At 41.0% G+C, this 15,082-nt stretch overlaps 1 protein-coding gene across 2 annotated transcripts in view; it reads right to left on the bottom strand.

Moving 5' to 3' along the window:
* The window catches only part of CUL5 (cullin 5), a 101,396-nt gene that overhangs the window by 17,872 nt on the left and 68,442 nt on the right, over positions 1-15,082 (bottom strand). For both annotated transcript variants that reach the window (XR_004970313.1, XM_036324483.1), the window contains exons 8-12: positions 10,666-10,759; positions 8,670-8,800; positions 7,594-7,701; positions 5,457-5,521; positions 1,258-1,390 (exon numbers count right to left, since the gene is read on the bottom strand). Coding sequence is in view for 1 of the 2 variants with exons in the window: in XM_036324483.1 (XP_036180376.1) it covers positions 1,258-1,390; positions 5,457-5,521; positions 7,594-7,701; positions 8,670-8,800; positions 10,666-10,759 (531 nt within the window). In the remaining variant the exon portion in view is untranslated. The remainder of the gene's footprint in view (positions 1-1,257; positions 1,391-5,456; positions 5,522-7,593; positions 7,702-8,669; positions 8,801-10,665; positions 10,760-15,082) is intronic.

Below are 15,082 nucleotides of genomic sequence, written 5' to 3'. Positions count from 1 at the left end.
TGATCGGCCCTGCTCTGTGCCTGATAGGGGGGAGCTCCCCAAACCCCTGATCACCCTGCGGCTCTGTGTGTGACAGGGTGTGGCGCCCCAACCCCCTCACCCCACAGGCCCTGCTCTGTGTGTGACGGGGTAGAGCCATAACCTCCCCATCGGCCCTGCCCTGAGTGTGAGAGTGGCGGTGCCTCAACCCCCCAATTGGCCCTACCCTGAGCGTGACTGAGGGTGGCATCGCAACCTCCCAATCCGCCCTGCTCTGTGCATGACAGGGGGCGGCGCCCCAACTCCCCAATCGGCCCTGCTCTGAGCCCGACCAGGGGCTGCACCTAGGGATTGGGCCTGCCCTCTGCCACCTGGGAGCAGGCCTAAGCCAGCAGGTCGTTATCTCCCGAAGGGTCCAAGACTGCGATAGGGCATAGGCCGGGCTGAGGTACGCCCCCACCCACCGAGTGCACAAATTTTTGTGCACCGGGCCTCTAGTTCATATATAAATCTCTTTCATTTAGAACTTCCTATATCTTTCAATTGTCAAAATTCAGAAATTCATAAGCATATACAGAGAGAGGGGCCTACTAAATTGCCCATCTCTGATACACTACAAGTTACCAAATTTGAGACAATAACCAAATAACTTTTTAATTCCTGCAAACATCAATTTTTCAAATTTTATATAAATGTAATAAAACTTTACATAAAAAGCAATGGTTCTTCCCAATTTTCTCTTTTGCATGTCTTCTTCACTTGTTTCTGACACTAATCTTCTCTCTAGGCCTTTTTGTCTATTATTACTTCTTATTTTCCTGGGCTTATATTACATGACACTAACAACCAGGAAAAAAATAAAAATGAAAACAATAAATTGCTTATTTAACTCGCTCATCCCTAGTTACCTATTTTGGACTCACACAAAAAAAAAGAGGTGAAAAACTCCGTCTCAACAATCATTCTATCACCATCAGAACCATTCCCTTCTTCCCCCTGCCATCTTTTGACCTTTAATAGGTGCTAGAATTTAATTGCCTAAAAATAATCAATAAAGAGAAGAATTAAATGCTATTTCCCTTTCTGGAAGTTATAGAATAAAAATTTTCAGGAAGAAAAAACATTTTCCTATAAAGATCTTGCACTATAAAATTTCATATTAGTTTCTTATAAATATACATTTAAAAAAAATTGATGCTATCACAGAAAGTCTTATAAGTAAACTACAAAATCAAAGTCCGGTCATTAAAATCTTTGAAATTAAAAAAATTTATGTACCACTTCTTTAAGCTTTGCTTCAATTTCTTCAGAAGTTAATTTTTTGCTTAATGGTGTTTTTCTTAGCAACATGTCACAGTAATTGGCAAGCAGCTCAGGGCATTTTGATTCAGGTTGAGTTTTTAATCCTACCCTAAAAAAGAAATTAAAACCAATTAATAAAAAATAATTGATATCTGCAAATATTTCTTCTAGAGCCAATTTTTCACAAATTTCTTATGTTGAATTAAACCAGTGATCAGGATTGGGACTTGGGTGAGCAAGAAGACACCTTGGGTGCACAATTTAAGGAGGCACACACTCTTAGGTTCTCAGAGAGGTAGACCTGCTAGGCCTTAAAAGTTTGTACCCTAGGTGCCTCTTTGCCTCATTCTAGTAGTGGCCTTGCCAATGATATATATATTTATTTATTATTTGTTTTATTTTACTTTTTTGTGAATCCTCACTTGAGGACATTTTTCCATTGATTCTCAGGGAGAGTGGAAGAGAGAGGGAAAGACAGAGAGAAACATCGATGTGAGAGAAATACATAGATTGGGTGCCTCCTGAACGAGCCCTGACTGGGCAGAGGAGGATGCTGCAACCAATGCCCTTGACCAGAATCGAACATGGGATCCTTTGGTCTACAGGCCGATGCTCTATCCACTGAGCCAAATTGGCTAAGGCTATTTTTTTTTTTAATATATTTTTTATTGATTAAGATATTACATATGTGTCCTTGTCCCCACGTTACCCTCTACCCCCCACCCCCCCCACCCCCGCTCATGCCCTCACCCCCCCGTTGTCCATGTCCATTGGTTAGGCCTATATGCTTGCATATAAGTCCTTTGGTTGATCTTTCCCCCTTACCCCCACCCTCCCCTACCTTCCCTCCAAGTCCCGACAGTCCAATCAATGCCTCTCCGTCTCTGGATCAGTCCTTGTTCATCAGCTTATGTTGTTCATTATATTCCACAAATGAAGTGAGATCCTGTGGTATTTATCCGCTCTCAAGTTCCATCCATGCTGTGGCAAATGGTAAGAGTTCCTTTTTCTTCTTCCTCTTCTTAAAGAATACCTTTCAGCATTTCATATAATGCTGGTTTGGTGATGATGAACTCCTTTAGCTTTTTCTTATCCGTGAAGCTCTTTATCTGACCTTCTATTCTGAATGATAGCTTTGCTGGATAAAGTAATCTTGGTTGCAGGTTCTTGCTATTCATCACTTTGAATATTTCTTGCCAGTCTCTTCTGGCCTGCATGGTTTCTGTTGAGAAATCAGCTGACAGTCGTATGGGTACTCCCTTGTAGGTAACTGACTGTCTTTCTCTTGCTGCCTTTAAGATTCTCTCTTTATCTTTTGCTCTTGGCATTTTAATTATGATGTGTCTTGGTGTGGTCCTCCTTGGATTCCTTTTGTTTGGGGTTCTCTGCGCTTCCTGGACTTGTAAGTCCATTTCTTTCACCAGGTAGGGGAAGTTTTCTGTCATTATTTCTTCAAAAAGGTTTTCAATATCTTGCCCTCTCTCTCCTTCTGGTACCCCTATAATTCTGATGTTGGTACGCTTGAAGTTGTCCCAGAGGTTCCTTACACTATCTTCATATTTTTGGAATCTCTTTTCTTTTTTCTTTTTCGGTTGGGTATTTTTTGTTTCTTTGTATTTCAAATCTTTGACTTGATTCTTGGGATCCTCTTTTCTGCTGCTGGATCTCTGTAAATTATTCTTTATTTCAGTCAGTGTATGCTTAATTTCTAGTTGGTCCTTTTTCATGTCCTCCATGGTCTCCCTATACTTATTGAGGGATTCATTAAATTTATCGGCGGTTTCCATAAAATTCTTGAAAAACCTTATAACCGTGGCCTTAAACTCTATATCCAATCGTTTGCTTTCCTCCATTTCTGCCATTTGTGACCTGTTTCTTTGTCTCCGCATTTTGGCAGCTTCCCTGTGTTGATAGAGTGGCCCTGTGCGCCAGGTGTCCTGTAGGGCCCAGTAGCTCAGCCTCCCCAGTTACCTGGGGTGGACACTCTTGGTGCACTCTTGGTGCCTTGGTTGTTGTAGAATCACTGGGAGGAATTGACCTCCAGGCCAATTGGCTGTGAGAATCAGCTGTGTCTAAAGTGGGAGAACTTCTGTGCTGAAGACACCCTTCTGGGGCAAGACTTGCTTCAGTGGGGCTTTGGTGCTCACTGAGTCTGCTCCCTGAGTGTGTCCCTTATGGATCTGAGGAGTTGCAGTCTGGTACCCTCTGACCACTGGGTACAGTGGCTCCTGGATCTAAGGAGGTGCTAATTCAGCCTCTGCCTGAGGCCACACAGCAGGAGCCACGAAGAGGCTCAGCTGTGAAGCAATGCAAGCCGCTGCGGGGCCTTGGGCCTTCTCGTGGAAGTTCTGGGTCTGCCTGGCTGGGCTGCAGTTAGGTACATTCACATGCAAAAGCCTCTGCCGCAGCCTGGGTGGGGCGGGGTCTCAGGGAGTCAGAGGGCGGAGAAAGCGGCCATGGCCGATTCTCCGCCGGAGTCGCGCGTCTCAGTGTCCCGGTAACGGCTGCAAGCACCTCTGAGGGAAAGCCGCCCTCAAGTTCGCTCGCTGCCGGACAGACCAGCTTCTCCCCGTATGAGACCTGGGTCCCCAGAGACTTCCCGGAACCGGAGTTCAGAGCCGTCGGGAGTTTGTGATTCAAAAAGACAGCCGCGTCCTCAGGCGCCACCCCCTTTCCTCGCGCGCGCGCGCGCCGCCGTACCTCTGCACTTCACCTCCGCAGCGCCTCTGGCTCTCAGCGTGTTTTTCTTTCCTTCTAGTTGTGGAATTTACACTCAGCCAGCCTTCCTGTTTTTCTGGATGATGTTTGCTCAGTCCTTTGCGGTAATTTTCAATTGTTGTATGAGGCGATAATTTCCCGGTGTTTACTTATGCCGCCATCTTAGTTGCTCCTGGCTAAGGCTATTATTATTTTTTAAAGTATGTTTTTATTGGTGTGTGTGGGGGGGGCAATGGGGAGGGATAAGGACACATATGGAATACCTTAATCAATAAAGAAAATTTAAAAATAAAATAAGTTTTTATTGATTTTTAGAGAGAGAGGAAGGGAGAAGAATTGAGAGATAGAAATATTGATGAGATGAGAAACATTATCAATTGGCTGGATGCCCCCTACTGAGGATCAAGCTTGTAACCCAGGCATGTTCCCTGATTGGGAATCAAACTCGTGACCTCTTGGTTCCTGGGTCAGTGCTCAGCTACTGAACTACACTGGCCGGGTGCCAATGATCTTTAAAAGATTTTATTTATATACTTGATAAAATACTTTTGAATTAAAATTATTTTTAAATAAATTTATTGGAATGACATTGCATAATAAAATTATGCTTCCAATGTACAATTCTGTAATACATTACCTGTATATTGCATTGTGTAAATCCATGCATATTTATGTTAACATTTAAAACTTTTCATTACTAATATGTTAACATAAAACTGTTCCTTCACTCTCTGAAATGTTTCTTTCCAATATAACCTAAATTCCAAAGTGATATGCTTGCTAGCTACTATCATCCATTTAAAAAAACTGCAAACAGACCTGGCCAGTGTGGTTCAGTTGGTTGAATGTTTTTTTGTGCACCTGAAGATCATGGGTTTGACTCCCAGTCAGGGCACATAACTAAGTTTCAGATTTGATCCTCGGTCAGGGCATGTATGGAGGCAACTGATCAATGTTTCTCTCTCATATCCATGTTTCTTTCTCTTTCTCAAATAAAATGTTAAAAATAAATAAATAAATAAATAAAATGTTTTAGCATTAAGTGTGAAATTTGTTTAAAATAGCAATTCTCAGCTAGAAATTACATCAAAATATATTTCCAATTGACCTTTAGTGCTACTTAGCACTACTCTGAAGTTACTATAACTAGCTCAGATTTATTGCTATTTCATTACATTCTGACTTTCTGATTTTTCTATAATAGTATTTAGCACAGGTAAATTCATCCTATAAATGACAGATCAATTAAGATTTTTTGGTCATAAAAGGAGATAACTTAATACACAATTAAAAATTGAGGCAGAGTTTTTAATAATCAAATGTTGCACAAATCACAAAGTAAAAAAAAATGAAACAAAAAACAAACCTAATAAAATTAGAAAAATAGCATACTCAATAACATATATGACACTCCAAAAAATTTATGAATTTCAAACATATGATTTAAAAAAACTTACCCTTTCTGCTTCAAAGGTAATTCAAGTTTAAATATGGTAGCATCATTAACAACTGCTTTATATGCCTGCAAATAATAATTTAAAATAAAATATAAAGATTCTTTTTGATATTTAAAATATAAATAGTCACAATTCCAAAAATACATAAAAATATAGTTTTATTTTTAATGGTGTATCCGGCCTGATAGAATTTTTAAAGTAAATGACTTCCGCATTCTCTTTGATATTTTATAATTGTCATTATCTTCAAGTTCCTGGGGTCTTAATTCTGCCTGATAGCCATACCATTTTCTCTTGTCCACAAATTATCCCAGAAAACATTTTCATATTATCTCTTTTCTCATCAAACTTCCAGTATTTCCTCCTCCATGTACACTCTTGGCTGACAATGTAGCTTCCCATTTCACTGAGAAAACTAATAATCAGAGTTCCCTCCCATTTCTCTTGCATCACCAACTTTTCCCTTCTCCACTGTTTCTGTACCTTCAGCATACAAACACATTATTATTTTTTAAATCTTAAACATTCTCTGTTGGCTTTGTCCACCTTCAGCTATTGTCCCATTTCTCTCTTTGAAGCTAACCTCTTGGAGGAACTAACTCCCTTTCTACAATTTCTCTACTGCCATTCTTATTGGAAACCATTCCAAGCACACTTTCACACTGCTACTCCACCCATTCGTTCTGTCAGAGTCACTCACTACCTCCCTGTTGCTGAAGTAATCCCCATCTTATTTGACCTGTCAGGAGCATTTTAAAGGCGTAGAGCATGCCCTCTTCATGAAAGTGCTTTTTCCACTTGTTTTCTAGCACACCACACTCTCCTGGTCGTTCCACCCATTCTCCTTTCATGAGGAAAGATGGTTCCTCATCTTTCTGATAACTAAATCTAGAATGCACTAGGCCAGTTTTTGGATCTCTTTTCTGTCCTGATTTACTACGTTAGTGATCATAGTAGTGTCAGTGCTTTAATACCACCTATATGCTGAAGCTCCCAAATTTATTTTTTTCAGGCCCACTCCCTCCCTTAAAGTCCAGACTTGATACTGCTACATGGATGTTTAATAAACATTTCAAAGTTAACTTGTCTAGAATTAAATTCCTAATCTCTCTGCAACCATCTCTCCCTAACATACTTCTTCCAGTCTTCCCCATCTCAGCAAGCATCTAATCGATCAGAACAGAAATCTGAGTGGCATCCTGGAATGATCTCTTTCTGTCACACTCCATATCTGATTCATTACCAAATCCTGCAGAGTCTATTTTCATTATGTAATCAGAATTCAACCAATTTTGACTACCTGTACCCACTATTGTTCTGGGCCAAGCTTCTACCATTATTTAATTGAATTACTTAAATAGGTTCTTAACTGATATTCTTGCTTCTTCTCTTGCCCCCCTTCAGTCTATTCAGCAGCCAGGTGATCCTGTTAAAATGTAAGTCAGGTCCTGTCATTCTGTTCAAAAGCTTTCAATGACTTTCCAAACCCTGCTCAGAGTAAAAGCCATGGTCCACAGAGTCTTACATGCCCTGAGTTCCTGTTACCTCTTTGACTTTATTTTCTACTATTCTCTCCCTCATTCAATCCACTCTGGCCAAATTGACGTCTTTCTTCTATGTTCCTGGAACATGACTGTGTATTCCTGCCGTACAGACTTTGCTCCGGCTGAAACACTCTTCCCTCAGACAGACACATGACTCATTCTAATCAGCCGCAATCTTGATTCAAATGTCACCTCAAAGAAGCCTTTGCAGGCCGTTTAATTTAATATTTCAGTAATACTAAAAACCAGAAAAAACATTCTTGGGAAAATGAGGAAGAGCAAGTTTCTGGCTAAATTCTAATTCACAAGTATACCCAATGCTTACAAAAATGTACAACAACCCAAACATAATAAATATGGTTGCCCTCAACTGATGAAAAATCTGAGTTCCTAGGTTTTTAGTTTCTAATAAAATAAACTATGACATGTTATAGGCAAACTAAGTATAACATGCATAGCCTTTCAGTTTTCCCTAAACAGGATTATACGATATTCTTTTCTGTACTTTGCTTTTATTCAATAACCAATGTATCTTTCCAAATCTAACTAAAAAGTAAGTAATGACAGTAGTGTTAATATACAGGGATATATACCTTATCTCTTGCAGTAAGAAATCGGGGATCATCTTGAAAAGCTTCTTTGACGAGTTTACTAAATCTATTAAACAGTGTAAGTAACTGCTCAACATATTTCTCAGAGTCCTAAAAATAAAACATTTTATAGTCAACCGAATTTTTAAAAAGAAAAGAATACAAAAAAAGTGAGAAAATATATACATCTTATCTAATAAAGAGGGAATATGCTAATTGACCTTCATGTCATCACAAAGATGGCAGCACCCACAGCCAATAAGGAGGGAATATGCTAATTGACTGGCCCACCCTCAAAGATGGTGGCAACCACAGCCAATAAGGAGGGAATATGCTAAATGACTGCCACGCCCTCAAAGATGGTGGTGCCCACAGCCACAAGAAGGCGGCTGCCCAGCCACTCAGGGCTGGCCCGAGGGATGACCAAACGATGAACAAGCAGGCTGCATGGGGCGACCAGGCCGGCAGGGGGGTTAGTGAGGGACGACAAAAAGACTGAACAGCAGGCTGTGTGGCGTGACCAGGCTGGCGGGGGGGCCGTGAGAGGCTACCAGGCTGGCAGGGGGGGCAGTTGGGGATGACCAGGCCGGCAGGAGGGGCTGTTGGGGGTGACCAGGCTGGCAGGGGGGGCAGTTGGGGGCAACCAGGCCGGCAGGGGGGGCAGTTGGGGGTGACCTGGCCAGCAGAGGGGGGCAGTTAGGGGTGACCAGGCCAGTAGGAGGGGGCAGTTAGGGGCGATCAATCCAGCAGTGGGGGCAGTTAGGGGTGATCGGGCAGGCAGGCAGGTGAGCAATTAGGTGCCAGCGGTCCAGGATTGTGAGAGGGATCCCAGATTGGAGAGGGTGTAGGCTGGGCTGAGGGGACCGCCCCCGTGCACGGATTTCATGCACCGGGCCACTAGTAATTTTAATAAAACACGATAGCCTTAAAATTTGGGACATTTTCTGGAAAAAAATTTCATTAAAATAAATGGGTTCCAACATTACTGGTTTCCAATCAATTACTATTTTAAATACCCAAATCTCCATTAAAAAAATAAACTTGATATACATCAGTCATTGCCATTGAGGAAAACTTACAGTAGTAATAGTTTCAGCAGCTGCTACCATATCTGCAAGGCCAGCACTAATGATATGTTCCTCCAAGTCTTTCAACATTGGCTCTATCCCATTAGGAACTTTGTCCATCAATGAAAACATTAAGTGTAATTCTGAAAGGATAGAACACACACGTAATCATTGCAACCATCAGAATAATTTTCTCTTTGATTGTATGATGGGTGTAGAACAGTGGCCGGCAAACTGAGGCTCACGAGCCACATGCGGCTCTTTGGCCCCTTGAGTGTGGCTGTTCCACAAAATACCACGTGCGGGTGCACACGTACAGTGTGATTGAAACTTCGTGGCCCATGCGCAGAAGTTGGTATTTTGTGGAAGAGCCACACTCAAGGGGCCAAAGAGCCGCATGTAGCTCGCGAGCCTCACTTTGCTGACCACTGGTGTAGAACACCTATGACAGTAAGAGTTTGGAGAAATATTAGTTTGAAGTTGGTAATATTGTGGGTACAATTAGTTCAGGAGTTGTTATAGTAAAGTACTATAAATTCCTCATCCACCTTGTCCGTCTGACAAAAAGTTATTAAAAAAAAAAACTAATGAAAAATGAGCACATACTATAAAACCCAACTCTTTTAAAAAGTGGGTCATTTGACTGTCAATGCATGGAATATTTTATTCTAAGAAGTACAACAGTTTATACAGAACAGTAGCACATTTTATGAAGTAGATATAATATTAAATACACTACCATATCACTAAAGGGTAAAAAAAATCATCTCATCAGATTGTCCAGAGTAATAATTATAAAATAAAAGTTTATTAGTGATAATATACAGCTGTATTCATAAAGATTTTTTCAGTGTTCAAAAGCATTTTCTCATACCATTTAACTGACCTTCACCAAAATCTTACTTCACAGATTGCTTACTAATAAATAAATCTTTTTGGAGGGAGTCCAAAATGGATCAGATATAACTCTACTTAGTCTGGCATACAGAAATTCAAATCTTTCATTTAAGCCATGGAGCAGCTTGCTTTTATTACTTCTATAAAGTGTATGAACTTAAGTGAATTGAAAGACATACTTTAATGCAACTAGAGATTAAATGGGACCTTGCAATTATACATACTAAAATATGGAGAGGAATACATCAAAATGTCAAAAGTGGTTCTCTGGGTAGTAGGGAATATGGATCATTTGTACTGTATTCTTTTTGGTTGTAATGTACTTGCCACTCAAATACATCTTTATTAAGAAAACATTTAAGTAATTAAAAAAACACTTCTGAAATCTTAAATTGTAAAATTTTTTGGGAGAGGGATGAATATTAATTAACACAGAGTGTTTTATTACTTTCTAAAAATATTTGCTGCAAGGTTCCACACAAAAGTCAGATACCTAGTTCCATCCTGTACCATATGTTTACTATTTAAATTAGCCTTTAAAAACAGAGTCCTGCCCAGGCTGGTTTGACTCAGCGGTTAGAGTGTTGGCCCTGGGTCTGTAGGGTTGCAGGTTTGATTCCTAGCTAAAGGCACGTACCTCAGTTGCAGGCTCATCCAAGGTCCCTGTCGGGGCACATGTGGGAGGCAACCAATCAATGTGTCCCTCTTATATCGATGTTACTTTCTTTTTCTCTCTCCCAGCTCTTCCTCCCTTCCACTCTCTCTAAAAAAATCAATGGGAAAAATATTCTTGGGTAAGGATTAAAACACACACACACACACACACACACACACACACACACACACACATTTCGAAGAATAAATACACACATGTGCATTTGTGCATGTACTGATACCTAAGGGAGGGGGAATGCTTAACATACAAGTGTATAATCTTCTTCACAGTGCTTCTAACTGTGCTAAATATTTTATCATTTTCTTTAAGCACAATTTACTTTAACAAATATACTTATGTATAAAAGAGTGATTTAAGAGCAATTTATTAAAAGTGATCTGTCTCAAAGATATCCTCTTAAAAAATAATGAGAACTTTAAGTGATATTTTACCTACTTTCAGTTTCATTTCGCTTGATCATGCCTTGGCACTCTGCTAAGATAGTTTCTTTAAAGGACGTCACCAGGGCATTTACACAGCATTCCATGAGCTGAAATATATCAAAAATTGGTCAAGTCTATTATAAGCACAAATTTATTCCATTTTATTTTGCTTTATAGACCCATTAAACTATATTTTTCAACAACAGCAAAAAATTAAGTATACTAAAAGTAGATTTTACTTACCTTTATTACAGGAATGTTGAAGATGGATAATCTACACTAGTTTACCAGAGTACGTTTCCCCTAAGGAAAAGGCTATTGAATTTGGGTTCTCTCCCTAAATTTTAACAAAACTCCCCAAAGGAGGGGTGGGAAAAAATGACACACACACACAAAACAAAATGAAAATATAACTTTAATGAACTCTTCTGGAGAGTCTGTGTTGGAATTAGATTCTAAAATTCTAAACGTACTCATAGATTCATTCAATAAACCATCATTGGATGCCTACTATGTATGGGTACCAAAGAAGTGTTTAGGAAATTAAGAAGAGTGAGATATAACCATTGCTTTGGCCACACACACACACACACATAGAACACACGCAATAAAAGGAACTATATACTTCTTTCATCCGTAGATGAAATTTAAATTGGATCTTGAAAATAAGTATCAGTGCTAAAAGGACTGAATATTTTATAGGAATAATAAGCTGAATGTTGCAGAGAAGAGACAGACAGTGGATGAGAAAGCTAGAAAGGTAGGCTGGAGCAAGAACATGAATGAAAAAATCCATGGTTTGGGATTTTATTCTATAGGTAGGGAAAAAAAGAATAGAAGATTTTCAACAGAGGACACAGGTAATGAGCTTCTACTTCCCCCAAGTCATTTTTAAAAGATCAGTCAAGCCCTAAGCCAGTGGTCGGCAAACTGCAGCTCGCGAGCCACATGCGGCTCTTTGGCCCCTGAGTGTGGCTCTTCCACAAAATACCATGTGGGGGCGCACATGTACAGTGCAATCGAAACTTCGTGGCCCATGCGCAGAGGGAGAGAGAGAGAGAGAGAGAGAGAGAGGGAGAGAGAGAGAGAGAGGGAGGGAGGGAGGGAAACATCAAGCGATTGCCTCCTGGGTATGTGCCTTGACTGGGAATTGAACCCTGGACACTTTGGTGCACGGAATGATGCTCCAACCTGATGAGCCACACCAGCCAGGGCACAGCTTTTTAAAAGTTTTAATGATACAGAACAAAAAAAAATCAGAATGCATTATAAATAATTACAAAATTATTTCATAAAACTTTTGTTTCAAATATCTGCAAATGAACATAATAAAAATATTAAATGTATTTCTTATTGTGGGTTATGATGAGGATTAAGAGAAGAGGCTAAGCCGAAACCGGTTTGGCTCAGTGGATAGAGTGTCGGCTTGCGGACTGAAGGGTCCCAGGTTCGATTCCGGTCAAGGGCATGTACCTGGGTTGCAGGCACATCTCCAGTAGGAGATGTGCAGGAGGCAGCTGATCGATGTTTCTCTCTCATCGATGTTTCTGACTATCTCTCTCCCTTCCTCTCTGTAAAATATCAATAAAATATATTAAAAAAAAAAAAAAAGAGAAGAGGCTAAATTGAAAAAATAATTGAAGTAAACTGAGCAGAATTTGGTTAACTACTTAAATGAAAGAACTTAGGGAAATAAAAGGTTGATGAAGCAGTTTCTAGCTTGAGAGGTTAAACAAATTATAATAATAGGTATGTTTTAATAAGCACTGACTCTGTACCAAGCATTTTGCTAAATGGTTTACATATATTATCTCATTTAAACCACATGAAAACCTTATGAAGCAGGTATCTACACTAATAAAGACAAAGACACTAATTGACCGTACCTTCGCTAAGCCCAAGCCACGCCCACCAGCCAATCAGAGCAACTATATGCAAATTAACCCAACCAAGATGGCAGCCGGCAGCTACAGAGCTGGAGCAAGCAGGAGGCTTGGTTGCCCCGGCGATGGAGGAAGCCAAGCTTCCCACCTGCTCTGGGCGGCTGTGGCCTCTGCAAAAGGCAACAAAATTTCAATGATAGAAGCTAAATAAGTCCCAGAAACCTGCTTCCAGCCAACCTCCACTGGGAGCTTGGGTGGCTGGGGGCTGTGGCCAGCCTGCAAACAGCCATCAGTCCCTCACCCAGGCTGGCCAGGCACCCCAGGGGGGACCCCTATCCTGAAGGGGCTGTGGCCAGTCTGAAAACAGCCACCAGCCCCTCATCCGGGCTGGCCAGGCATCCCAGCGGGGACCTCCACCATGAAGGGGCTGTGGCCAGCTTGCAAACAGCCATCAGCCCCTCACCTGGGCTGGCCAGGCACCCCAGCAGGCCCCCACCCTGATCCGGGACACCCTTCAGGGCAAACCAGCCTGCCCTGACCCATGCACCAGGCCTCTATCCTATATAATAAAAGGGTAATATGCAAATTGACCCTAACAGCAGAGCGACTGGGAATCACTGGTCTCTATGACACACACTGACCACCAGGGGGCAGACGCTTAATGCAGGAGCTGCCCCTTGGTGGTCAGTCTGCTCCCACAGGGGGAGCTCTGTTCAGCCACAAGCCAGGCTGACGGCTGCCAGTACAGCGGTGGTGGTGGGAGCCTCTCCTGCCTCCTAAGCAGTGCTAAGGATGTCCGACTGCAGCTTAGGCCTGCTCCCCGCTTGCAAGTGGACATCCCCCAGGGCTCCCGGGCTGCCAGAGGGATGTCTGACTGCCAGCTTAGGCCCAATCCGCGGGGAGCAGGCCTAAGCCAGCAGGTGGTCATCCCCCGAGGGGTCCCAGACTGTGAGAGGGTACAGGCTGGGCTGAGGGACCCTCCCGAGTGCACAGATTTTTGTGCACTGGGCCTCTAGTTTAACATATGGGGAACTAAGCTTAGAGAGGCTAAGTAACTTGCAAATGCTATAGAGTTACTTTATAAGGTCTTCAGCTGTAATATGAGATCAGGTACAGGACTCCACAGCCTACAATTTTTGTTACTACATTAACAGGGCAAATATATACTTAGTAATGACTATATGCTCAGAGCTGAGTTAAGTGTTATAAGGAATATATAAGTATAAAACATGCTTTATATCCTCAATGATTTTTCAATCCAGTTGAGAAATATAATTAATTACATATCTAAAAATGTGTGCATACTTCATATATAATAGAAGTATATCAAAAGAAGTTCGACTTCATTAATAAAGCAAAGAAGTGAAAATATATCCATCATTATGACACTACAAACTTCGTAAGAACAGAGACTGTTTTGCCCATTGCTATATATTCATGGCCTCACACACAGTTGGTGTTTCATAAAATAACACAACAAAGGAGTCTATAATATGCTATGAAATCAATAAATAGAGACAGTGTGAAATCAAATAAGAGAAAATTTATGAAAGCTAGAGAATTTGGGGTAACTTTATTGTATAATGGGCTATAAGGATTCTGAAGGATTTAATAGGCAGAAAAATAGTAAGTAAAACATTTTAAAAAGAAGAAACATTACTCAGAAATGAATCCAAGAAAAAAAATGAATACTAGTAAAATAAGGTATATGAACAAGTAGGATGACTACTGGAGTAGGATGACTCTTACAGGACAGCATTAAGTTAGAAAAATAGTTTAGGGCCAAATTATGAAGGGTCTTGAAAATCAGAGATAGGAAATAATGATACCACAGCTTCTAAAAAATCATTATTTTAAAAAATCCTCATCCAAGGAAATGTTTTTTTTTGATTGATTTTAGAGAGAGGGGAAGGGAGGAGAAGAGGGAGAGAGAGAGAAAAATCGATGTGAGAGAAACATCAATTGGTTGCTTCCTGTATATGTCCTGACTGGAGATCAAACCCAAAACCTGGGTATAACCTGACCGAGAACTAAACCCGAGACAATTTGGTGCACGGAACGATGCTCCACCAACTGAGCCATATTGGCTAGGGCTTTTTTTAGAACAAAGAGGGAGAGAGAGAAAGAAAGAGGGAGAGAGAACCTAAGAGAAACATCAATCAGGTTGCCTTCCGTATGTGCCCGACTCTACCTACGTATGTGCCCTCCAACCAGCAACCGTTTGGTGCATGGGATGATGCTCCAATAAACTGAGTATGCCTGATCTATTTGGGGCCCGGGGCTTGGAAAAACAGATCTTGGTGCACATTTTGATCCTTTCCAATGGAACTCAGTCCCAGCAGAGGGAGCCACAAGCTGTGGATTGCTGATAGCGCCAAACAGGGTACTCAGGGGTGGGGCACAGGGGCAGATTATAAGGGGTCAATGGGAGAAAAAAGGGGACATTTGTAATACTTCAAACAATAAAAATTTACAATTTAAAAAAGATATAGGTATATAAAGGACATTCCAGGAAGTATTATTTGTAAGAAATATAGTATCACTAGA

The sequence above is a fragment of the Myotis myotis genome, unplaced genomic scaffold (assembly GCF_014108235.1).
Source record: "Myotis myotis isolate mMyoMyo1 unplaced genomic scaffold, mMyoMyo1.p scaffold_m19_p_10, whole genome shotgun sequence".
Taxonomy (NCBI): domain Eukaryota; kingdom Metazoa; phylum Chordata; class Mammalia; order Chiroptera; family Vespertilionidae; genus Myotis; species Myotis myotis.
This window is presented reverse-complemented; position numbering and strand designations above follow the sequence as displayed.